Source organism: Carcharodon carcharias, chromosome 16, assembly GCF_017639515.1.
Source record: "Carcharodon carcharias isolate sCarCar2 chromosome 16, sCarCar2.pri, whole genome shotgun sequence".
Classification (NCBI taxonomy): Eukaryota; Metazoa; Chordata; class Chondrichthyes; order Lamniformes; family Lamnidae; genus Carcharodon; species Carcharodon carcharias.
Window position 1 is genome coordinate 5,209,885 of NC_054482.1, and position 25,655 is coordinate 5,235,539.

Sequence of the window (25,655 nt, forward strand, 5' to 3'; positions counted from 1 at the left end):
GAGACTCGTCCCCAACGTGCAGCCCAATAGATTTGTCTCTGCATGCTGCTGGCCAATGAAAGGTGGGGTGGGGGTACCTTCTTTCCAGGTGCCTGGTGTCAACCCGAGGCACCACCCCCCCACAATTTATCCTCCCCATGTCCACCCTCACACCCACCCATCAATGTCCAACATACCACCCCTGCCCCACTCCACTCTCCAGGGCCTGGGCCTCCCAGAGTACTGGCATAGGCCACCACTTCTGGTGGCACTGCCAGTCCTGAAGAGCTACCAGCCTGCAATTGGCTGGCAACTCTATGAGGCAGGCCTTCCGTGTGGAGAACCATGGAGTCTTGCCTCATAATAATTAATGTCCCGTTAGCCAAAAAATTAAAGTGGGGCAGGCAGCAGACTGGAAGCGGGCTTGCCCCCAACATTTACGCTAGGGTGTGGGGAATCCACCCTCAACATATAATCCATTCCATTACTACTGAGATACTAAGGGGTCTCAGGTTTTCAAGAACAATGTTTTAGAGGCAGTCTAGAGCCATGTGTCAGAAGAAAATTATTTACGGAACTTAAACCCTGAAAGAAGGACCATTGCACTAATCAGTTGTGCCAGGGTAGTTAAATGATGAGGAAAGATTAGAAAAACCTTGAAGGGAAATACCTGAGTGAAGCCTTTAAGAAGTATGCAAGATGCTAAGAAAAAGGTTAATTGTGAGCATTAAGTTAAACCATTACTCTACGACAAGGAGGCATAGGTACAACCTTGTAAAGGCCAATGTCAGGACTGATGTCAGGAAGTACTTCTTCATTCAATGGATAATCAATTGCTAGAATAATCTTCTGGGCATATTAGTGGAGACAGAAATTGTGGAGACAGAAATTCTGGAATTTAGAAGACAGCTCGATGCCAACGTGGCATGTCGCAGTCTGCTGCCACCATATATGTTGAGGATCTCAATGTAGACCTCAAGGGATCTGTCTCTATACTAAGATATTGAGACTGCTGAGGGTTGAACACAAGTATCTAAAGTTTATTACCAGCAACAACTATACACAACTCTGCACAGGCCTTGATCTGGCCTGGGTCCTAACAATTACATAGGCTGATTACTTGACTATACGTCTGACTCATAAGATGCGGTCTGTACTCATAAGATGCATTACAGCCTGTGACCCTGTATTGGCAAGATGCACATTGAGTCTTGCTGTTACAGGGTCACAGGCCATAGTGAGCATCTGCAATAGAGGGGACAGGCAATCATGAGCATCTAACATGGAAGCTGTACTTTTCTACTCCAGCCTCACACATGGTGATATCACAGTGATGTCACTATGCAGCTTCTTAAAGGTACATGTCATTGTCTGCATTGGCATGCATACAATATCATACCAGATGTTGAGGAAGGGTAATCTTAGCATAAGTTAGATGAGTCCGAAGGTCTTTTTTGTACATCATGACCCGGTAGGGCCTAATCATTCTCATTCTTCTAATCTCTCTTTATCCCCTAGTTCATCCTCCTCTCTGATGCCTTTCCAAACCCATTGTAACTTCCAGTTACCCTCAATCCTGTTCACACAGGCCCCATGAGAACCAGCTGCAGAGAGTATGAGAAAGATGAGAATCCCCATAATCCACCATATTTGAAAACTAGTCTTGCATTATTGAAGGCTAGTTTCCACCTACAAAAGATATTCGAAAATTCCTGACTATAAATAGGCAAGTGAGAGATATGCTATTTAACATGGCATCATAGCAAGCAACTCAAGAGCAACTAAATACATACTTTGGTTCTGTCTTCACAAAGGAGGACCCAAATAACATACCAGAAATGTTGGGAAACACAGGGTTTAGTGAGAGGGGGGAACTGAAAGAAATCAGTATTAGTTGGGAAATGGTGTTGGAGAAATTGATGGGATTGAAGGCTGATAAAGCCCCAAGACCTGATAATCTACATCCCAGAGTACTTAAGGAAGTGGCCCTAGAAATAGTGGATGCATTGGTGGTCATCTTCTGAAATTCTATAGACTCTGGAACAGTTCCTACAGATTGAAGGGTAGCTAGTGTAACCCCACTATTTAAAAAGAGAAGTAGAGAGAAAACAGGGAATTACAGTCCAGTCAGTAGTGGGGAAAATTCTAGAGTCCATTATAAAATATTTAATAGCTGAGCACTTGGAAAACAGTGGCAGAATCGGACAGAATCAGCATGGATTTACGAAAGGGAAATCATGCTTGACAAATCTACTGGAATTTTTCAAGAGTGTACCCAGTAGAGTTGATGAAGGGGAGCCAGTGGATGTGGTTTATTTGGACTTTCAGAAGGCTTTCGACAAAGTCCCTCATAAGAGATTAGCGTGTAAAATTAAAGTGCATGGGATTGGGGGTAGTCTATTGAGATGGATAGAAAATTGGTTAGCAGACAGGAAAAAAAGAGTAGGAATAAACCAGTCTTTTTCCGAATGGGGTACCGCAGGGATCGGTGCTGGGACCCCAGCTCTTCACATTATATATTAATGATTTACATGAGGGAACAAAACGTAGTATCTCCAGATTTGCAGATGACACAAAGCTGGGTGGTAGGGTGAGCTGTGAGGAGGATGCAGAGATGCTTCAGTGTGATTTGGACAAGCTGAATGAGTGGGCAAATGCATGGCAGATGCAGTATAATGTGGATAAACGTGAAGTTATCCACTTTGGTAGCAAAAACAGGAAGGCAAATTATTATCTGAATGGCTATAAATTGAGAGAGGGGAATGTGCAACGAGACCTGGGTGTCCTCGTACACCAGTCACTGAAGGTAAGGAAGCAGGTGCAGCAGGCGATAAAGAAGGCAAATGGTATGTTGGCCTTCATAGCGAGAGGATTCGAGTACAGGATTAGGGATGTCTTACTGCAATTATACAGGGCCTTGGTGAGACCACACTTGGAATATTGTGTGCAGTTTTGGTCTCCTTATCTGTGGAATGACATTCTTGCCATAGAGGGAGTGCAGCGAAGGTTTACCAGACTGATTTCTGGGATGGCAGGACTGACATATGAGGAGAGATTGAGTTGATTAGGATTATATTCGCTGGAGTTCAGAAGAATGAGGGGGGATCTCATAGAAACCTAAAAAATTCTAACAGGACTAGACAGAGTAGATGCAGAAAGGATGTTCCCGATGGTGGGGGAGTCCAGAACCAGGGGTCACAGTCTGAGGGTATGGGGTAGATCATTCAGGACTGAGATGAGGAGAAATTTCTTCACCCAGAGAGTGGTGAGCCTGTGGAATTCGTTACCACAGAAAGTAGCTGAGGCCAAAACATTGTATGTTTTCAAGAAGGAGTTAGATACAGCTCTTGGGGTGAAAGGGATCAAAGGATATGGGGAGAAAGCGGGAGCAGGCTATTGAGTTCGACGATCAGCCATGATCATAATGAATGGCGGAGCAGGCTCGAAGGGCCGAATGGTCTCCTCCTGCTCCTATTTTCTATGTTTCTACATGTTATGTTCAAAAGGGAAACCTAGAGAACTAACGGGGAGAGTCTCAGAGAAATATCAAATCAGAAAGATAGTTCTCACATTGGATGGTCAAAAAGAAGCAAATGGTATGTGCTTTGAGCAGATCATGTGATAAAAATCCTAACACATTATGAAAAGGCAGTGGTGTAGTGGTAACGTCACTGGAATAGTAATTCTGAAGCCCAGGTTAATGCTTTGGGGACACGGGTTCAAATTCCACTGCATTCAATTAATAAATCTAACATTAAAAGCTAGCCTCAGTCATAGTGACCATGACCATTGTTGTAAAAACCCATTTGCTTCACTAATGCCCTCTAGGGAAGGAAATCCGCCCTACATGTTACTCCAGTCCCTCTGAAATGGCCTAGCAAGCCATTCAGTTGTATCAAACCACAACAGAAAGTCCGATAAGGAATGAAATCAGACAGTTCATCTGGCATCGACCAAGGCACTGCAAATGACAATGGCAGATCCAACCCTGCTGACCCTGTAAGGTCCTCCTTACTAACATCTGGAGGCTAGTGCCAAAAGTGGGAGAGCTGTCTCATAGACTAGCCAAGCAACAGCCTGACATAGGCATCCTCATGGAATCACACCTTACAGATAATGTCCCTGACATCACCATCCCAGAGGAGGGTTGGCCACTGGTATTCAGTTGGAAGGGAGTTACCCTGGGAGTCCTCAATATTCCCCATGAAGTCCCATGGCATCAGCCCAAACATAGCTGGAAACCTCCTACTGATTACCACCTAGCTGATCAATCAATATTCCTCTGTGTTGAACACCACTTGGAGGAAGCAGTGAGAGTGGTAAGGGCACAGAATGTACACTGGATGGGGGACTTCAATGTCCATCATCAGGAATGGCTCGGTAGCACCAGTACTGCCTGAGCTGGCTAAGTCCTAAAGGGCATAGCTGCAAGACTGGGTCTGCAGCAGGTGGTGAGGGAAAAACCTACTTGACCTTGTCCTCACTAATCTACCAGTCGCAGATGCAGCCTCACCTTGACAGTATCGGTAGGAGTGACCACAGCACAGTCCTTACAGAGATGAAATCCCATTTCCACACTGAGGATACCCTCCATCATTTTGTGTGGCACTACCACCATGTTAAATAGGATAGATTTCGAACAGATCCAGCAACTCAAAACTGGACATCCATGAGGTGCTGTGGGCCATCGGCAGCAACAGAATTGTACTCGAACACAATCTGTAACCTCATGGCCCAGCATATCCTCCACTCTACCATTACCACCAAGGCAGGGGCTCAACCCTGGGTCAATGAACAGTGCAGGAGGGCATGCCAGGAGCAGCACCAGGCATACCTAAAAATGGGGTGTCAACCTGGTGAAGCTTCAACTCAGGACTAGTTGCATGTCAAACAGCAGAAGCAGCAAGTGATAGACAGAGCTAGGCAATCCCATGACCAACAGATCAGACCTATGCTCTTCAATCCTGCTGCATCCAGTTGTGAATGGTGATGGACAATTAAACAACTAACTGGAGGAGGAGGCTCCACAGATATCCCCATCCTCAATGATGAGGGAGCTCAGCACATCAGTGCAAAAGACAAGATTGAAGCCAGAAATGCTGGGTGAATATCCATCTCGGCCTCCCCCTGAGGTCCCCAGCATCAGAGATGCCAGTCTTCAGCCAATTTGATTCACTCCTTGTGATATCTAGAAATGGCTGAAGGCACTGGATACTGCAAAGGCTAAGGGCTCTGACAACATCCTGACAATAGTACTGAAGAATTGTGCTCCAGAATTAGCCGTGCCGCTAGCCAAGCTTTTCCAGTGCATCTACGACATTGGCATCTATCTGGCAATGTGGAAAATTGTTCAAGTATGTCCTGCACACAAAAAAACAGGGCAAATCCAACCCGGCCAGTTACTACCCCATCAGCAAACTGATGGAAGGTGTCATCGATAGTGCTATCAAACGGCACTTACTCAGCAATAACCTGCTCACTGACACTCAGTTTGGGTTCCGCCAGGCCCACTCAGCTCCTGGTCTCATTACAGCCTTGGTTCAAACATGGACAAAAAATCTGAACTCCAAAGGTGAGGTGAGAGTGACTGCCCTTGACATTAAGGCAGCTTTTGACCGAGTGTGGCATCAAGGATCTCTAACAAAACTGGAGTCAATAGGAATCAGGGGGAAAATTCTCCACTGGTTGGAGTTATACCTAGCAGAAAGGAGGTTGGCTGTGGTTGTTGGATGTCTCACTCCCGAGACATCACTGTAGGAGTTCCTCAGATTAGTGTTCTAAGCCCAACCATATTCAGCTGCTTCATCAATGACCTTCCCTCCATCATAAGATCAGACGTGGAAATGTTTACTGATGATTACACAATGTTCAGCAGCATTCGCAACACCTCAGGTACTGAAGCATCTGTGTCTGTATGCAGCAAGACTTGGAGAATAATCAGGCTTGGGCTGATAAGTGGGTAAGTAATATTCACGCCACACAAGTGCCCAGTGGTGGCAGTGTCTATCATCTACACTACAGCAACTCACCAAGGCTCCTTCGATAGGACCTTCCAAACCTTTGACCTCCATCACCTAGAAGGACAAGGGCAGTAGTTGCTTGGGCACACCACCATCTTCAAGTTCCCCTCTAAGCCGTACACTATCCTGACTTGGAAGTATATCGCTGTTCCTTCACCGTCACTGGGTCAAAATCATGGAACTCCTTTCCTAACAACACTGTGGGTGTTCCTACACCACGTGGACTCCAGTGGTTCAGGAAAACAGCTCATCACCACCTTCTCAATGGCAATTAGGGATGGGCAATAAATGCTGGCCTAGCCAGTGACATCCACATCACATGAAAGAATAGGTTTTTAAAATGTTATCGTTTTTTTTGGAGAGGATACTGCAAGAGTGAAACAATACAGCTTACATTTATATTCTCTTTTTTTTCATCCCCACAAATGCTCCTTAATTTTTCCACTTGAAAAACTAAAGGAATAGGAGTAGGCCATTCAGCCCCATAAACTGTGGTATCATTCGATTAGTTTGTGACAGGTTTGTAACAACTGCCTTGGTCCCTTAACCTTTTACACACTTGCTGTCAGGAAGATATAATCATTTTCATAATGTTATTTGGAATTTATTGTAGAGTAATAGAGGGGTGTGTTGTGTGTGTGTGTGTGTGTCTGTGACTTAATTAAATTAAAGGCAGCTGGTCTGAAGACTTTGATAGATCAGAAGATAAGCTAGGTTTAAAATGCTAAGTAGGCAAACATGGGTCAACTTTTAGAACGTGAGGTGTAAAGGGAACATTTGCATTTTTAAATAAACTGGACTAGCTTGAATTCAAAAGAGGGGGTGAAATGTTTCACTTAGCCAGGAGAAGTTTAGAAACAGTGAGCTGAATTTTGCCATCGGCCAGCAGGGGGTGAGGCCCGCTCACCGACACGTAAAATGACATGGGATGACCTCGGGGGAAACCCCAACGTCTTCCCGCCCCATTTAAATTTTCAGGAAGGCCGGCCCGCAGCAAGATCAGCTGTGCACCCGCCAACCTGTCAATGGCCAATTGAGGCCATTGACAGGATCATTGAAACAATTAAAGGACCTGCCCGTCCAACCTTAAGGTCAGCGGGCAGGCCAGAAGTCCTGGCGGGCAATAGAAAAAACATGAAACCTCATCCACCGGCAGGATGAGTTCTCATGTAGGGATTTAAAAAGCTTAATAAAATTTATGAACATGTCCTATCTCATGTGACATTGCCACATGAGGGGAACATGTTAAGGATTTTTTTTTTCTATCTCTAACGTTTTTAAAACTGTCAGTGATCTCCCTGAGGCAGCACTTAGCCTCAGGGAGATGTGTGCTCTTTTGTACGCATGCACGAAAGAGCGCACTCTCGCTTTTGGGGAACCCCCCCCACCCCCCTGGCCTGCACAGGAAGCGCATAGCTTCCCGCCGGGCATCACGCTGGACAGGCCTTAATTGGCCCGCCCACATAAAATGGTGGCGGGGCCTGCTTCTCCAGCGGGGATCGGCTCCCCGCCCGCCGGAGATTGGATCAGGTGGGTCCACCCGCTCGGTAGGCAGAAAATCCTCCAAAAATTACTGGCAAAATTAGTACTATGATACAATTTTATTATTACAAAGTTAAAGTCCAAAGACATAGGACAGAATTTTGCCCTTGGCGTGCAGGATTGGTGGGGGCGGTCAGGAAGCCAACCACCACCCGCAATCGATTGCGCACTGTGATTTCATGCTAGTGGGCCAATTAAGGCCCATCCAGCGTGATACACAAGCAGCAGCACTGAGTGCTGCCTGTGTGGGCAAGGGGTGGAGGACAATCAGGCCTAATGCAAACTTTGCACGTGTGCGTAAAAGAGCGCTGAATAATCTTCCAGAGGCACAGAGCACCTTCAGAGAGATGAAGAATATATTGAAAAGATTATTAAACAATGGAAAAATGTAATGAAACATGTCTCCTCATGTACCTCTGTCACATGAGCAGGGACATGTTTTTAATTAAAAATTAAAGTTTTTATTTCATTTGTATTTGAATTTGGAAACCTCATCCCGCCCATGGGTGAGGTTTCCAAAAAAATGCAAGGGCCGCTTGGCCTTTTTGCCTGCCTGTCAACCGTTAGGTTGAATGGCAGTGAAAAATTAAGCACAACTGATAATTTAATGGCCTTAATAGGAATTTTAATTGTTGGCAGGCTTGCTTCCGGCTCTGGGGCGCACCCTCCGACCGAACTATCGTGTGACTGCGCATTGACGTCGTCACGTTCGGTTGGGTCAAGCGCACGCCCACCCCATGTGCTAAAAATCCTGCCCATGATGAAACAAAGGAATTTGCATTCAAAGGGGAAAATATGTATAAAGGAGAGAAGGTTGTGTGTAAGGGAAGGAATTCTAAGATCTAACAAGTGTGAAAAGCCTCCAGCCTCTGTGCCCAAACTGGTGTCTGCAAGAACTGAAGTTAAGAAAACTCACTTTGAATTTGACTGTTCAGGGTATCATGTTACTTTACCTTGGTCTTTTAAAATCTGTGTGTTTTACTGTTGCCTTAACGGAGGTGAAACTGGGAGTTAGATCAACTAGGGGAGCTAGGAGTTATCATAGTAATAATTTGTAAACCTGTGTGTGTGCTTGGAATTATTTTTTAAAATTTAATAAATGTTTAATTCAGTTTTGTAAAAAACCTCTTAAGCATTGGTGACCTTTTTACTGAATTCAAAGCCCTTATCTCGAAATAAGTGCAAATTGCAAATAGTTGTGGCAGCTGCTTCAAGTTTCCCTCTGGGATTTGGGCAGCTTGGCATCTACCATCTGCCTGCCATAACACTTGACCTGGCCTCACAGTGGTTTGGGGAAGAGAGTTCAAATTTCTCCTTTCTTTTGTGAGAAGCTGTGCTTCCTGACATCACCCCTGAAAGGTCTAACTCAAATTTTAGGGTTATACATTCATTTCCTGAATTCCCTCACCAGATGGAACAGTTTCTCTCTATCTACCCTCTACATTCATTGAATCATCTTAAAACTTCAATTAATCTTTTATATTCAAGTTAATTGAGCTGAATTTATGCAATCTAACCTCATAAAAAATTTTAGACCTGGTATAATTCTACAAGTTTTATAACTATATCCAAGCCAGCAATACAGGATGATAATCACTCGCATCACAAAGCAGATCATAAACGCTAAAGTGAGGGAGCCCCAAGCAACCATTTAGCGTAGTGGCTTAATCAAGCATGGCAATGTATTGCAATGTAAATGGCAGAGGGAGTTGAAGAGAGACACCAACTTTTTATTATCTTATGAAGGGATCACCAACAAACTATTCTGCATATCTGCAGAGCTTGACATGAGTTGTTGCCTGGAAGCTCTAGACAGCCAGGACATATTAGAGTGCTTGAGGTGCACGGCTTAATGGACAAACGGTTTTATTGTGACCCATCTGATATGCCCTCTTCATCTGTACCTTATAAAAGGTGTGCAAGGTCATAAAGAGTATGGAAAAGGGGAATCCAGTAAAGTATGCTAACCTACATTGCGAGACAAATACAATGGAGCACAGATTCAAATTAGTGAAAGATATGTTTAGGACTGATGTCAAGAAGATTAAAAGGAGTGATGAACAAATGGAATAGACCTCCAGGTCAAATAATGAAGGGCAAAAGGTGAAAACTCTGTAATCATACTGTGGATGAATGAACTAAGGGGGCTGAATGGCCTTATTCATGCATAATTAACTTGTGGTTTTGTCGTATGTACAGCAGTTTACTTTTGTAAGAAACTGAAGTTTTCAAAGGCCTGGTTACATAAGTTTAGCACTGTGATGGGCTTTGAACTAGTTGGAATAGTACAGAATGTAAATTGTTTAATTCAGGTCTGTTTTGTGTTTGTATAAAAAAGTCAGAGTATTAGATTTGAAGATAATGACACTTTTGAAAGGGCGTATAATGAGAAAGCTGAATCTTCTGATGAGCAATATACATAGTGAAGAAGCAAAGGAAAATCAGAAAGCCATGATCTTAGTTTCATGGTAAAAGCTTGAGGCAAATCGTGATATTGACAATCCAATGAGCTGCTTAGATATTTTTTTTAAGTTGTTTGTGAACAGCCTCTTTTAATGTTGATCTCAATAATTCCCCAATATTTAAGGGCAAGGTTGGAAAGTGAGTCGTTCTAAATGGCTTATATTAATTTTAATGCAGATATGATTACACGTACATAGTTTATCACAGATCATCATTTAGATATTTTCTGTCAATAATAAATGGCTCTCTAAAGTTCAAGTATACAAAATTGTATGCAATTAATTTCTGTAGTCACAAAATGTAGCTCTAATTTTTTCAAAGCAGCAATGTCATTGCATCCTGAACATTAAATCTGATGAGGTGATAAACAGCATCTTTGTATTAAAGGGCAAGATTCTATCTTACTTTATATATATTCAAATGCTTTGAAAAATTATTTTGCTTGAAGAGGTAAAGGCTGGGATTTTCTGGTCCTGGAAATTCTCACCCAAAGTCAACTGGCCTTTGGCTGGTCCATCAAATTTTCCATACTGCCCATGATGATTCTTGCCATGGGCGAGCCCGGAAAATCCTGGCCATTGAGTCTTTAAATTGACAAACTACCCGCTTATCAATTTGGATTCTTCCTGCACCTATTTCACCCATGAAAAAGAACTTGCATTTACATAGCACCATTCATGATCTCAAGCTGTCCCAAAGTGCTTTAAAGCCCAATGAAACACTTTAGAAGTGTAGTCACTGGCAGCAAGGTGATGCAAATAGCAATGTGATAATGACCAGATAATCTCTTTTAGAAATATCTGTTGAGGAATAAGTATTGGCTAGGACGTAAGAAGACCTGGGTTTAACATCTCATCCAAATGATGATACCCTTATTATTACACTAAGGTGTGAGGCTAGATAATCACTCAGGTCTCTGGGGAAGTATTTTCCCCCCATCAGGAGTGTGCGCTTTCACGCATGGGAAAGGCTAAGTGTTGCCTCAGGGAGATGAGCACTGATTTAAAACTTTTATTAAACACGTTTAAAAATTTTCCCTGCCATGTCCCCTCATGTGACACTGTCACATGAGTTGGGACATGTCCATAAGTTTTATTGAAACCTTTCTTGAAAATTTAAGGTTGGACAGACAGGTCCATTAATGACCTTAATTAGTTTTTCAATGACCTCAGTAGGCCGTTGACAGGTCGATGGGCGCGTAGCTGACTTGGCTGCGCCCCCGTCAACCTGAAAATGGAAATGACACAGGATGATGTCAGGAGTTCCAGCCGACGTCATCCCGCATCATTTTACGCGTCGGCGAGCGGACCCCACCCCCGCTCGCCAACCGGAAGATCCTGCCCCTGGAGTGGAACTTGAACCCACACCTTCTGGCTGAGGAGGTGAGAGTGCTATGCACTGAACCACAGCTGACACCTAATAGCATGTGTGTAACAACCTTTGAAAAAACAGCATGGCCAAAGTTGTAAAACTGAGTTCATCCACCCTAAGCAATGGGCATCTGCACTCAAATGGACTGGGATAAGTCCCTGGCAATGTAACTTTGTGTCAGCTCTGAAAAGGTTCACAAGAACAGACAGGAAATCATTTCTGACTTTGCCTCCTCTCTCTGGAGGCCAGATTCTTTTCACTTTATATCTCCTAAAGCAACAATCTCAGCAGATCAAACCTTTTCGCACTACTTCCATAGCATCCTCACAATAATTTTTTAAACAGAAATACATTTTCTGCTCAAGTGATTTCCAGGGGTCTTTTGGTATTCGCAAACATGTTAACCAGTGCACAATAACAACAACTGGTATTTATTAAAGAGGTCCTAAGGTGTTACAAATGCTTTTTATATTTATTTAGGCGATAGGGGCACCACTGGCTAGGCAGGTCAATCCCTAATTGTCTTTGAGAATTGGGTGGCTTGCTAGGTAATTTCTGTGGGTCTGGAGTCACATGTAGGCCAGACCAGGTAAGGATTGCCGATTTCCTTCCCTTAAGGGCATTAGTGAACTAGATGGGTTTTTATGACAACTGACAATGGTTTCATGATCATCTTTAGACTTTTAATTCCAGATTTTTATTTTAACTGAATTCAAATTTCACCATCTGCTATGATGAGATCCAAACCCTGGTCACCAAAGAATTACCCTGGGTTTCTGGATTACTCTGGATGTCCATACCACTACATCACCACCTCCCCCTAAAGGTAATCAAACAACATTTGACAGCACAACACAAAAGAGATATTGCAACAGATGACCTAAAACTTGGTCAAAGGGGCAGGTTTTAAGGATCATCTTAAGGAGCAAATAAAAGGAAAGCAAAGGGAGGTAGAGAGGCTGAGAGGTTTAGGGAGGTAAGGCCAGAGCTCAGGGTCTGAAGATAAGGCTCTCAATGGCAGAGCAATTAAAATCAGGGATGTTCCAGATTTACTAGAAATATCTCAGAGGATTGTGGAGTCGGAAGAGTTTAAAGAGATATGGAGATGTGAGACCATGGAGGGATTTGAAAGAAAATGGTGAGAACTTTACAATTGTGATGTTGCTTAATCAGGATCCGAAGCAGGTCACCGAGCATAGAGGTGATGGGTGAACAGGACTTGGTGCAAGTTAGGGGACAGGTAGCCGAACTTTAAATTACCTCAAGTTTACGGAGGGTAGGAAGCAGGAGGTCAAGCAGGAACATGTTGACAACTTGAGAGCTAACAAAGGGAAGGATGAAGGTGTCAGCAGATGAGCTGAGGATGCGGGGAGGAGAGTAGGGTGGGGAATAGGGCAATATTGCGAAGGTGGAAACAGGCATTTTAGTGATGTCACTGATATGTGGTTGGGAGCCCATTTTGGGGCAGACCTTTGTTCATTTGCTGTTTTAATGCAATTATTCACTCATTTGTTTTAAATAGAGTAATGACTGAATTAAAATGGCACACAAAGTAATTTTGTGCATGAAAACACATTAAACAGTGTAACAACAGAATAAATTAAGCACTTAAATATGAGAACAATGTCTCACAATGTTAGCAGTAAAATGTGTGAGCTTTCAAGTTTGTGTATGTAAAAATATCAGGTTGGTGAATTGTAAAGTTACAACCACATGCAAAGCATGTGGGTTAAGACAGCTTATCACAATTTATTTATTGTTAAAAAAAACATACTATTACTGCTAAAATAGAGGAATTGGAAAAGGTGCAAAAACAGAATGAGGCCAAGACTACCTATCAGCAAAGATTGAATATGTTGAGACTCTTTTCTCTAGAAGAGAGAAGACTGAGGAATGAGCCAATAGAGCAAGATTATGAGAGTTTGATATTGTAGATATAAACAAAATGTTTCCACTTGCAGGCAACAGAAAGTGGGGTATAAATATAAGATAGTGACTAATAAATTTAATAGGGAATTTAGGAGAATCTTTATTACCCAGAGTGGCTGGAATATGGAACACTACCATCAAGAGGAGTTGCAAAAAGTAGCATTCAAGGGAAAGCTAGATAAGCACATGAGAGAGAGCAAGGAATTGCTGGGGGTTAGATGAAGATAGGTGGAAGGAGGGTTGTTTTGAGCATAAACATCCCATGGACCTGTTGGGTAGAATGGCCGGTCCTTATGATCTAAATACTTTGTAAAATTCTTATTAAATTTCCTGACCTTTTGGCAGTAATATAGGCTTCCAGCCTGAAGAGAAATCGGGCTAAAGGAGTCAGATTTTATTTGGGCTGTTCATTGCTGTTCATTCGTATGACAAACATATGTGAGACAATACTGAATCAACATTTGACTGTTTAAAGTGTATTTATTCCATATTTTTCAATGCTGTTAGTTTTGTTGTAGTCGAGGGGAGCAGCCTAAATAGGTCACAGAGACTGACTGCACAAACCATTGTGTAAGCAAGGAATTTACTGATTCTTAAACTAAGCCTCGCTGATCTGGCTTTCAGAACATTACACGCTGAGCTGAGTCAGCAGGCATGGCAGACAAAGGAACAGTATGTGCAGTTAGGATACACGTTAACAATGAGAAATGAACTACGATCGACGGGTGTTGAATCGACACAGGACTGGAGATTTTTTGCATCTTGTTTCCAAAGAGCTCGGATGCAGATCTTTGTATTTTAATCACACTGGGAGCAATGGTCTCATCAGTGTTTAAGGCTTCCTTCATTTTTATGATTGTCATCACAGGTAAATTTTGCTAAAAATATTCTATTCAGTTAAAAAGCACAAGAGTGGAGACCAGTGGTGATACTTTGAAAACTTAGGGGGTGTGGGGAAAGCATAGCTGATACCATCACATATAGAAAGGTGACCTTTTAAGAGCTGTTGTATTGTACATGCCTATTGTAGGTTACTTCTGTAGATATTAAATTTTAATGCATTGTGCTAAAGAAATAAGACATCATTTACACTTTTTGGAAAGCCATCATTTGACTCTAATCGGTATTCTTTGGATCTAGACAAATCATAATCATAGCTGATTGGTACAGTTCGAATTTTTAAAGTATTTACCAGTCACAGAAATTTTTGCAGATCGCAGATGTGAATTACTTTGCTGCTTTATTGAACTGGAACTATTTTGCTTGAGATTAGCTTCAATTAATTTTCCAAACAACGATGTTAAGCTCATAATCAAGAGTCACCAAGATATTTGTCTTTTATGCAGTGTAACCAATAATAGACTAATCTCCACAATCCACTGAGCAGCTGTCCCTTTAGAATGGAAGCTATCAAATGCGTCACTTCCTGTGTGCAGATTCCCCTGCAAATTGTCATGTTTATCATGTTTATCAAAACTATTTATATTTCTTTAGAATATCACTTTTGTACAAAGAATAGTGAAGCAAATTGTAATAAGCTGCCCTGCGCACATATCCCCAACTGGTTTTCCCCAGACTTAAAGGATAATCATTTCAAGGGGAGTATTAAACTCTGTGATGTAGTCGAATTTAAAGATAAAAAACCAGAGGCGATTTTAACTCATTCAAAACCCATCTACTTTCACAGAGATAAAATCGGGCCCCAACTCTTTTAAATGTATCAATGTATATAATAAAGTCTCTCAAGTAGCTTGTGCCACATTATGTTCGGCCAAAAAACTCGACTCAAAACTGACTCAAATAACTGCAAATGGTTCATAATCAGAACGTTTGACTCTCATACCTTATTGACTGTGAATATGAACTAATCAAGCTGTGAATCAACATCTATTAGTTCCCTGCGCCGCTGCCCCCCCAAAAAAACTCTCCATTTGTTTTCAAAAACAACAGTAAGTTTCACAAAAACAGCAAATTGCTTAACCAGTTTTAAACTGCTTCCTGCCAGTGCCTATGATGTTTTCTGAATGAACACAGTAGGTAAGTGTGAAAGTCAATCTACAATTATACTATAATTACACTATGGGGGTGGGGGGTTGCGAACAGAACTAGGGAATATACATTTCATGTAGTCACTAATAAATCCAACAGGGAATTCAGAAGAACTCTTTACTTAGAGAGAGTGGTTAGAATGTGGAACTTGCTAACATAAGGAATAGCTGAGGTGAATTGAACAGGTGCATTTAAGGGGAAGCTGCATAAATACACCAAGGGAATGGAATAGAAGGCTACATTGATGGGGTTAGCTGAAGAAGGGTGGGAGGAGGCTAAGGCAAAGCATTAACACCAGCATAGGCCAGTACAGCAGCAAAATATTGCAAAGCTGGAAATCTGAAATAAAACAGAGAAAGTTGAAAATACTCAGCAAGTCAGGCAGCATCGAGAGAAACAGAGTTGATGTGTCAATCAGACATCAATATGAAATGATAGCTCAGACTCTCTCTCTCTCTCTCCACAGGTCCTGCCAGACCTGCTGAGCATTTCTACCATTCTCTGTTTTTATTACTGACATAGGTCTGTTGGGCCAAATGGCCTGATTCTGTGCTGCATGTTCTACATAATCAGAAATATCATTCTGAAAGTGTACATATAAAGTTAGCCATCAAATGTTGAAATGCATTCCAGAAATTTCCTTCACCCAGGCCCAACTTTCCCTGGTGATCCTGGGGCTTGAGTTTTGCGGTGGTCCCAGACCTTCAGTTGTTGCACTGGGCTGGGCAATTAGAGCTAAAGTTGATCATTTCTGTGAATGAGGAAATGCAATGTTGGAGTTGCAATTATCAGTCCATTCCAGTGGAACAACAATATCTTGACAACCCTCGACAATGTCACACAAGCCAGGAAAAAGTTGAAAGGAACAATTGTTAAAAAACAATTTGACCTGATTGGAACTAGGTTTCTTCTAATTGCTCAAGGAAACTAGCATTTTTATTGGGGTATTTTCATCACAGCAGAAGTGAGTCAGATCTAAATCACCTCAAATGACCAACTGTACAAGGTGTTGTTGAAGACTCGACAGTTGTAAAAGCCTTCCTCATTCAATATTCTACTAATGACAATTTAAGCAATAACTACAGATTCACCATGGGAAATAAGAAAAGAGGAAACAATATCCTTTTGTAAATAAATTGAATTTAATATGAAGTGGGTCTAGTGTTTGATATTTCCCCACCTTCTGAAATAACAGGCATAACATCAAAAATATGGCTCAAATTCCAGGGTGCAGTAAACAAGATAACAAGTGCCATCATAAATGAGCAGAGCAGTAAACCGTTCCTGCCAATCAGGAGGTAAATACAGCTCAAGGAACTATAATTACACTGAAGCATTAGACACTTTAGGTACATCTTGTGTTAATTTCATATTATCATTTGATGGGAAAGCCATCACAAATTTTACAGAATTGACGCACGTGCTGCCGCAATTTTTTTATTCATTTATGGGATGTGGGCATCACTGGCTAGGCCAGCATTTATTGCCCAACCTTAATTGCCCTTGGGAAGGTGGTAGTGAGCTGCCTTCTTGAACCACTGCAGTCCATGTGGTGTAGGTACAACTACAGTGCTGTTAGGGAGGGTGTTCTAGGATTTTGACCCAGTGACAGCAATAAATTTCCAAGACAGGATGGTGAGTGGCTTGGAGGAGAACTTCCAGGTGGCGGTGTTCCCATGTGTCTGCTGCCTTATCCTTCTAGATGGTAGTGGTTGTGGGTTTGGAAGGTGCTGCCTAAGGAGCCTTGGTGAGTTCCTGCAGTGAATCTTGTAGATGGTACATATTGTTGCCATTGTTTGTCGGTGGTGGAGGGAGAGAATGTTTGAGGATGAGATACCAATCAAGCTGACTGCTTTGTCCCAGATGTTGTCAAGCTTCTTGAGTGTTGTTGGAGCTGCACTCATCCAGGCATGTGGAGAGTATTCCATCACATTCCTGATTTGTGTCTTGTAGATGTGGACAGGCTTTGGGGATTCAGGAGGTGACTTATCCACTGCAGGATCCCTGGCCTGCTCTTGTAGCCACAGTATTTATCTGGCTAGTCCAGTTCAGTTCCTGGTCAATGGTAACACCCAGGATGTTGATAGTGGGGGATTCAGTGATGGTAATGCCGTTAAATGTCAAAATTTAAAAATTAAAATGCATTAACACTTCAATTTATTTGATGGTAAAATGTAAACATTTTGACTACAATGAAAAGGAGTTCATTCATTGTGTATTTGCAGAATAGCTTGTCCTTTTCTAATTATATTCTTTAAATAAAGTGACCAGCCATTTTTCCTCATTACAGAGGAATCATCCTTCCTGCAATATTTTATGCTGTGCTCATAGAAAGATTGTAAAATTCTATAAGAAGAAAAAGTTGTTATATGGCCTATTGAGATGTTATTAAATGTCTATGCACTAAGTCTTCTTATTGTTATGAAGTGTGCATGTATTATATGTACAATAGAACTGGTGAGCTGGAGGATATGCTTAAGAGTGATGTTGCAAGTGCAACAATTAAAATGTGTAAAGAAATAAATGTGAAAAAGGGGAGACGGTGGCAGTGTGGTAATGTTGCTAAACTAGTAATCCAGTGGCCCCTACTCTGGGAACATCAGTTCAAATCTCACCATGGCAGCTGGTGAAATTTAAATTCAATTAATAAATCTGGAATATGAAGCTAGTCTTAATAATGGTGGCCATAACATCTGTCATCAATTTTGGCAAAAACCCATCCCTTTATTAATGCCCTTTAGGGAAGGAAATCTGCCATCCTCATCTGGTCTGGCCCACATACAACTCCAGACCCACAACAACGTGATTGACTCTTCACTACCCTCTGAAATGGCCCAGCAAGCCACTCAGTTTGAGGGAAATTAGGGATGGGCAACAAATGCTGGCCTTGTCAGTAACACCCACATCCCATGAAAGAATGAAGAAAAGGTGCCTTCAGGAGATGCACACGAAGTACAAAAGTTTTACAAATTAATAGAAGGGAAAAAAAAAGTATGTGCTTTCTTTTCAAGGTTCACGCTGTGAGATGGATGTTAATGAGTGTGACTCAAATCCTTGTCAAAATGGTGGAACTTGTCAGAATACCATGGAGAGCTACATGTGCCATTGCCCAGCACGAAATGAACAAGAAATCTTTTATGGAGGCAAGAACTGTACAGACATTCTGACTGGCTGTGAGAACCACGAATGCCAGAACGGAGCGACATGTATCCCTTACCTAAAGGATGCACAACATAGGCACTATTGCCTCTGTGCTAACGGTTACACTAGATTGAACTGTCAATTATCAACAACCTTCTCTTTTGCAGTCGGTGGATATCTTCATTTTAAAACAGCAAGTGCCAGGAAGCATGAAGAGTCAACGGATAAATTTGTCTACCGTGTATTCCTAAGGTGCAGAACTGTACTGTCTAGTGCAATTATATTTCATAGAGGGAACAAAGATACATTTATGAAATTGGAAGTGCTCAATGGGCATTTATTTGCATCTCTACAAATAAGAAACCAGCTGGTTGCAGGTCTTGAGATTTTTAAGAATGTAAATGATGGTGACTGGCATACTGTGGAAATGATATTCAGCAATGACTTTTCTGTCAAGCTACTGGAAGATTCATGCTCAGAAGAATGTGAGATCAAAAAGTTTGTTGGGCTAGAAAGTGGCCAACTTGCTTCTGCATTTGAGAACACCTTCTTTGGGAGCACAGAAAATGAGTACGGACACTTTTCGGAAGGCACCAATGTCATCCAGCCTCGGTCTTATTTTATTGGTTGCCTCCAGGATGTGGAGGTGGATTCGCAAAGAATTGATGTAGAAAATCTTTCAGTTGACTCAGCACTGAATGTCAAACCAGGGTGCAGCAAGAATGAATGGTGCCGGAGGAACCCATGTCAGAGCAAGGGACAATGCATTGACTTGTGGCTAAGTTACAAATGTGAATGTTTCCGACCATACATAGGATTTAACTGTTCAGAAGGTAATTAGCCCAAATAATATTTCTGTTTGTCTTTGATGTAAAATGTCTTCACTGGATATGTTACTTTAACTGTTATTTAAATACTGAAATTTAAGTGAATGGTTTAATGTTGAGTAATTACTAAAACAGATCATAAAGCAACATAAACATTCTCATTTCAATGTAAAATACCTTAATATTTCTTTGATCATTTTAGATTAATGATAAAACTATTACAAAACTACGTGATGTCAGCAATAAATTGACTTACAAAGCCATGACCAGAATTGTTTCAAATTTATAATTAAACAATTGCATCTGAATTAATTGCAATTGAATATATTATTTGGAATTATAAAATCTTCTCTGTACCACCTTTATAGTAATTATATTTACTTTTATAAATTTTGTCCATTCTCTAGTAGCCTTTCATGTCTATATTACAATTTTTGACTTCTAGCCTTTTGACTTTACTAAAGGGCAGAAAAACCTGCTCAGTTTACAGTGAGAATCTTTGGCATATAAACTGATCTTAGGTCTCAGAGCAAAAATTACGAGAGTGAGTCAGCCCACTGTTTCACCTGATTTATTTATTGACTTTGGTCAAAAAGAAAAATCGGATAGAGTGTTAAGAAGGCTGCTAATACACTCTTGCCAGCTTTGCACTACTGTCTAAGACCAGTGAATGCCTTGTTGGTTCGTTATATCCTTTTAGATTTCAATTAAGTATGTTTCTGCTACATGCAGACTGCTTTCTAAGCTGTGCGTCAGTGCGAATATCCCTGATCTGCTCAGTGAAAGGAATATAAAGTGTCCTTCATACCCCTGCACAGTGGTTCCACACTGAAGTCTTCATTGATTGACGCTGCATTTGCCTGATTCAAATTAATATCTGCAGCAAGGGTACCCAGGTTTTACTGCCATTCTCCTACCTAGCTCTGCACATATATGTAACCATTCATTGTACAGCACTTCTCCCAGCAATTAAAATGTAAAGATTTAGTGAGCGTTGGTAATACCAGCAGAGCTGTCTAAATATTTAAATGAAGTGCAGATAGATTTCAAAGGTGTGAAGAAGATCCAAACATTTTTAAACCTGTTTTACACTCCGGTGGAGTTGAAATGTGTGCTTGAGAATGTTCTCAGACCTGCTGCTGCTCTATTGCTGATTCTGGATGGGGATTTTAACCTACCACTCATAGTGGGAATGGAGGAAGCACATAGTTAAAATAGCTGTGCAAAGACTTACTGCATTCTTCCAACTCAGCTTCCTCCTGCCACCATTTTAACTGTGCCTTTCTTTTTGAAGGCCAAGGTGCCCATCAGATACAAGCAGGAGCCCTGTCAACAGATGCAAATTGGGGTCCTAATACATCATAGAAATACATAGAAGTTACTCAGGGAAAAAGACATTCGGCCCAATGAGCTCATGCAGATGTTTACCCTCCATGTAAACGAATAGTTCTAATTCAGTTTATCTGTCCTTTTCCATCTATTCCTTCGATCCCTTTTCTAACCTTGAATGCTGTCAGTTCTGCTTCAACCACTCACCGTGAAAGTTAATTCCAGGTCTCATAGCTCCCTGTGTGAAGATGTTTCCCTTGCTTTCTTCTAAATCTATTGCGTCTAATCTTGTACCTATGGTCTGGTTTTTGACCCCTCAACTTTGGGAAACAGTCTGCTGCCACCCAAGCTGTCTCATCCTTTAAATAGTTCTGTTATATCATCCCTGTAATCTATATTTTTCTAATGAGTGATCAGATTTTTCAAGTTTTTCTTTGTACTTCCTCATGAGGAGTGTCCAAGTAAATCTGCATTGTAACCTCACCAAAGCCTTAATATTCCTCCCATAGTGTGGAGCCCAATACTGCATGTAGTACTAAAACTGAAGCCTTATTAAGGTTTTATATAGGCTCATCATTAGCTTTTGGCTTTTATATTCTAAACCTCTTGAGATGAATCCTAGAATCTATTAGCTTCTTTACATCATTAGCAACCTGATAATATTCTGTGGACCTATATCTCTAAGTTCCTTTGTGCTTCCACAGCTTTGAGCTACTTCCATTCAGTGCATAATTGCTGCTGTATTAACCAAAAAGTATCATCTCATGCTTATATGAAATTTCATCTGCCATTCCTTAGCTCATTCCCATCTTATCAATATCCCTTTATAATTTCCTTTGGCCTTTAAAATATTAACTATACCACCTATTTCGGTTTTACCTACAATTTTTGACATCAGTCCTTCTAGAGCCGAGTCCAAATCATTGATATACACTGTGAACTGAAGCAACATTGGGACTCCAATGGCATTTTAAGGACTTATTGAGTAGGAACCTATTGTGGATGCTCCACTCAGTAAATTCTGTTGGAAAAGAAGAGAAGATCCTTCAATGTAAGCCTGAAACTTATCTGAGTTGCATGTGGAGGGGCAGGAATGTTCTTCTGGACTCCAAAAAGAAAGTTTCTTTTTTCTCTTGACTCCCTGGGCTACCCCCATCACTCTCACTTACCCAAAGAGACTCAATTTCCAACCACCCCAACCTCTGCTTGAATTACCATCATGCCCAGCACCTCTCCCACCACCACCATTTTCATTTGCTCAAAGCTGCAGCTATTTCTTTCCACCCATTTTGGACAGGTAACTGGACAACTGATTGTAAATGAGGCCCAGGGATTAAAATAGCCCAGGCCTCAACCTGATGATATGGGTGGCTTTGATGTCTCTTGCACCCACCCAATGTCATCTCCTAGTCAAACCCCCACCGGGTTTTCCGCCGCTCTTTCAGCGAAGTTAAGATAGGGGAGCTGGAGCTGTTATAAGGAAATTCCCAGTTCCTAGTGGGTGAGCCAGTTTTCTTGATATAAATACTGAGGTATTAAGTAATTTGGAGATAGTTAAATTCATTTTGATAGGCCATCAAACCCTTCACTTCCATTTTGCAGAAATCATTGAAAGCTTTTTAAGAATAGTTTGAAGGTTCATTTGTATAAAACCAGTTACAATAGTCAGGCAAATTACTCACAATGTTATATTAGCCAAAATTTTCCCCAATATAATGGGATGTTTCAATACTTTTTAAAAACTCTGTTATAAGTAATACATTGTTTTTAACAAGGTTGATAATCAAATTTCTTTGCCTTTTATAGAAATAATACCAGGCAGATTTGGTCATGAAGATTCTAAAGGCTATGCTATGTTTATCATTGATGATGATCCGGGTGAAGAGGTGGAGATATCAATGTTCATTCGCACACAAAAACCAAATGGTCTGTTATTTGTCCTAAAGAACAGCCGTGCTCAGTATCTCCAAATAGGGTTGGACACTGGCAGAATCGTTGTCCAATCTCACTTGTCCAAACCCCTCACGGGCGGTCACTTCACAACTGACAGCCCTTTTCATTTAATAACAGTGAAGATAAAGAGAAACAAATTGGAACTTGTTCATTCCGGAGAGGTGGTTGGTCAGACTCATATTCATCCAATTCGAGTTCAAGCCGGTGATGTGGCGTATATTGGAGGCCTGCCAGATCAGCTGCAATCAGTTCATGATGGCAGGTACTTTAAAGGATGTATCCAGGATTTAAAAATCAACAATAAAAGACTGGAGTTTTATCCCCTTGGTGTTTCTCAGGATTCTTACAGTAACAGGACACTTGTAAATATAACAAGTGGCTGCAATGATGACAATGCATGTAAGGTACAGTATACTGTTTTCAACTCACTTCTAAATTAACTGCATGCTTTATCTGTTCACATGCATATTCGATAAGAGACCAATAGACTGTAATGAAAATCAGCAGAATGCGATAACCTCACATACAAAACAGGTAGTTGTCATGAAGTGGCGCAGACAGAGCCCACCATTCAGACTGCTCTCTACCCCAAAAGGTACCAGAGGGACATAAAATAAATAGGAAAAGTGGAGTGATTATAAATAGAGGAATTTGTTCTACATTAAAATATATTGGGCCAAATCTTTCCAGGAGTGGCAATCATCATTGGCTTGTCACTCTGCTCCTCTTTGCTTACCTTGCAAGCAGAGCTCAGCATTTCTCACTCAGTCTTCCGAACTGGGCCTCCTGAGAAATTTGGAGCATACCTGCTCCTTGATTCCTTCCTTTATAGTGTAGGGGTGTTGAGGGAAGCCAAGCATACACCGCTCCCTAGCTGCCATCAGTACTAGCTGCTGTCTACCGGTAAGTTTAAATGGCCCAGCCACTTTGAGAAGCTACGGAGAGAATGTAAGTCTATATGGTAAGTGAGTGAGGGGATAGGGTGGGGGGTCGGATGGTTCAGGGGAACATGCAAGGGAATTCGGGTGGTCAGGAGGGTAGTCGGGGGTTGAGGGGGTTAGTAGAGTGGTCAGGGGGATGGTCGAGGACGTGGGGGGATAGTCAGGTGGTCGGGGGGTAATTCAGGGTTTGAGGGGTTTAGTTGGGTGGTCGGGGTGGTAGCCAGGGTGGAGGGGGAAATCGGGTTGGGGAGGTAGTTGGAAGTCGGGAAGGTAGTCTGGGGGGTGGGGGATATAGTCAGGGGATGGGTGAGATAGGGTGCAGTTGGGGGTCCAGGGTAGTCAGGGAAGGGGGTAGCCGCAGGGGGCGGAGAGGGTAGTTGGGTTGGAGGGTAGTCGAGGGGTCCAGTAGGGTGTCAGGGGTCAGTAGTATAGTTACCCTGGAGTTAGAACTGGTTTTAATTCTTCTAACTTTTCCCAGGTAACTATTCTGGTAAGTGAGATGGAACAATCTGAAGAGTCTGACTCTAACTTAGAGTTTCGGAGGGTTCCAGAGGCAGGGTAACTGCCCAACGGAAGTTGAAACTTCCAGGCAACTGCTAAGGAGTTCTTGCATTGGGGCTTCCAAGGGGTTCCTCAGCGCATCTTCCAGGGTACCTCTGGATTATGACCATCTGTTGTTCGGAAGATCTGGGCCATTTATTTTCTCTAAGCTCTCTGAGTATTTCACCTCCATGCCATGAATCAGAAATGAATCTTGAGTCAAAAATAGCCATTGACTAGCATTGGATTGACTTTTGATCTTGAATGTTTGGTGCATTTGTCTCCTGGGGAATTTTGTAGAACTTTAATTTCTTCATCAATAAACCTAAAGACTCTCTACAAAGATGTTCTGATCTTTCTGGAATGGCACTGACTTTTTAAATATTAAACAATTGGCTTCCAAACAAAGCTTCTCTCAGTGTAGGGAACAATATGGGTTTTTGAATGGGAGTCTTTTACTTTTCTCAAACAATCACAATAATTTGTAATTTTTTTAGGATGTTACGTTCCTTGTTTTTCCCTGTCAGGTCAAAATCTCCACGTTCATGGATCATCCTCAGCTCAGCAAATTATTGGACATTTTGGCTCCAGTTTCACTTGGAGATGCCACTGCAGCAATGGTAGATATTCCATCCCCAGCACTCACCACCCCGCCACCCACCACAGTACTAATAGTGTCGGAGGATCTGGAAGGTGTAGGAGGAAACCTGCTCATGTATGCACGCCATCTGCCCCCAATACCAAATGGTGCAACTCCTGACCCCACATATTACATTTCAATGTGAGAAATATGGTTGTCTTATGAGGAAAGGTTGAGCAGGTTAGGCCTATAACTCATTGGAGCACAGAAGAATGAGAGGTGATCTTATTGAAGATTCTGAGGGGGCTTGACAGGGTAAATAGTGAGAGGATGTTTCCCCTCATAGAGATGAGGGGGAATTTCTTCTTTCAGAGGGTCGTTAGTCTTTGGAATTCTCTTCCCCAGAAAGCAATGGAGGCTGGGTCATTGAATATATTGAAGGTTGAATTAGGCAGATTTTTTGATCTACAAGGAAGTCAAGGGTTATGGGGAACAGACAGTAAAATGGAGTTATCAGTACAATAAAACCAATCAACATGTTACTTCATGCTTTACCCTCAAGCTTTAAAGGTTTTACAGAAAATAAGGATGATTATTACTGTATTCTCAGCGCTTGGACCTTCACCATCCTGCTTCACAGATGAGAAAATGCAGCACCAGTTGTTTTAAAAAGCTTTGGAACAAAACTTAAAGGAAATCTCTTATTTGCATCCATCTTACCACATCGTAGCTGTAAAACTTTTCATGGGCCAGGATTTTCCGTGCCAGCGTTGGACGTGTTGGCTGGCGTCAGTGGACAATATGGCGCAATCGGTTTCACAACGACATGAAATCAGTTTGCGATCATTCGCTCAGCCTGCCAACAGCTGGGCCACGTTTCCCGCCGTTGGACATGGGGAACCTCATTGCAATACATCTGCATATCATTATTAGGCCAGCCCACCGGAATCGGTCCCCCCCCCGGATCGTCTGTCCACATCGGCGGGAAAGC

General features: G+C 41.9%; 1 protein-coding gene across 1 annotated transcript in view; it reads left to right on the plus strand.

Annotated features, from left to right (window-relative positions):
• Positions 1-25,655, plus strand: part of crb1 (crumbs cell polarity complex component 1) — a 97,158-nt gene that overhangs the window by 20,751 nt on the left and 50,752 nt on the right. Inside the window, exons 6-7 of the mRNA XM_041208748.1 lie at positions 18,365-19,327; positions 22,457-23,007. Coding sequence (XP_041064682.1) covers positions 18,365-19,327; positions 22,457-23,007 — 1,514 coding nt within the window. The remainder of the gene's footprint in view (positions 1-18,364; positions 19,328-22,456; positions 23,008-25,655) is intronic.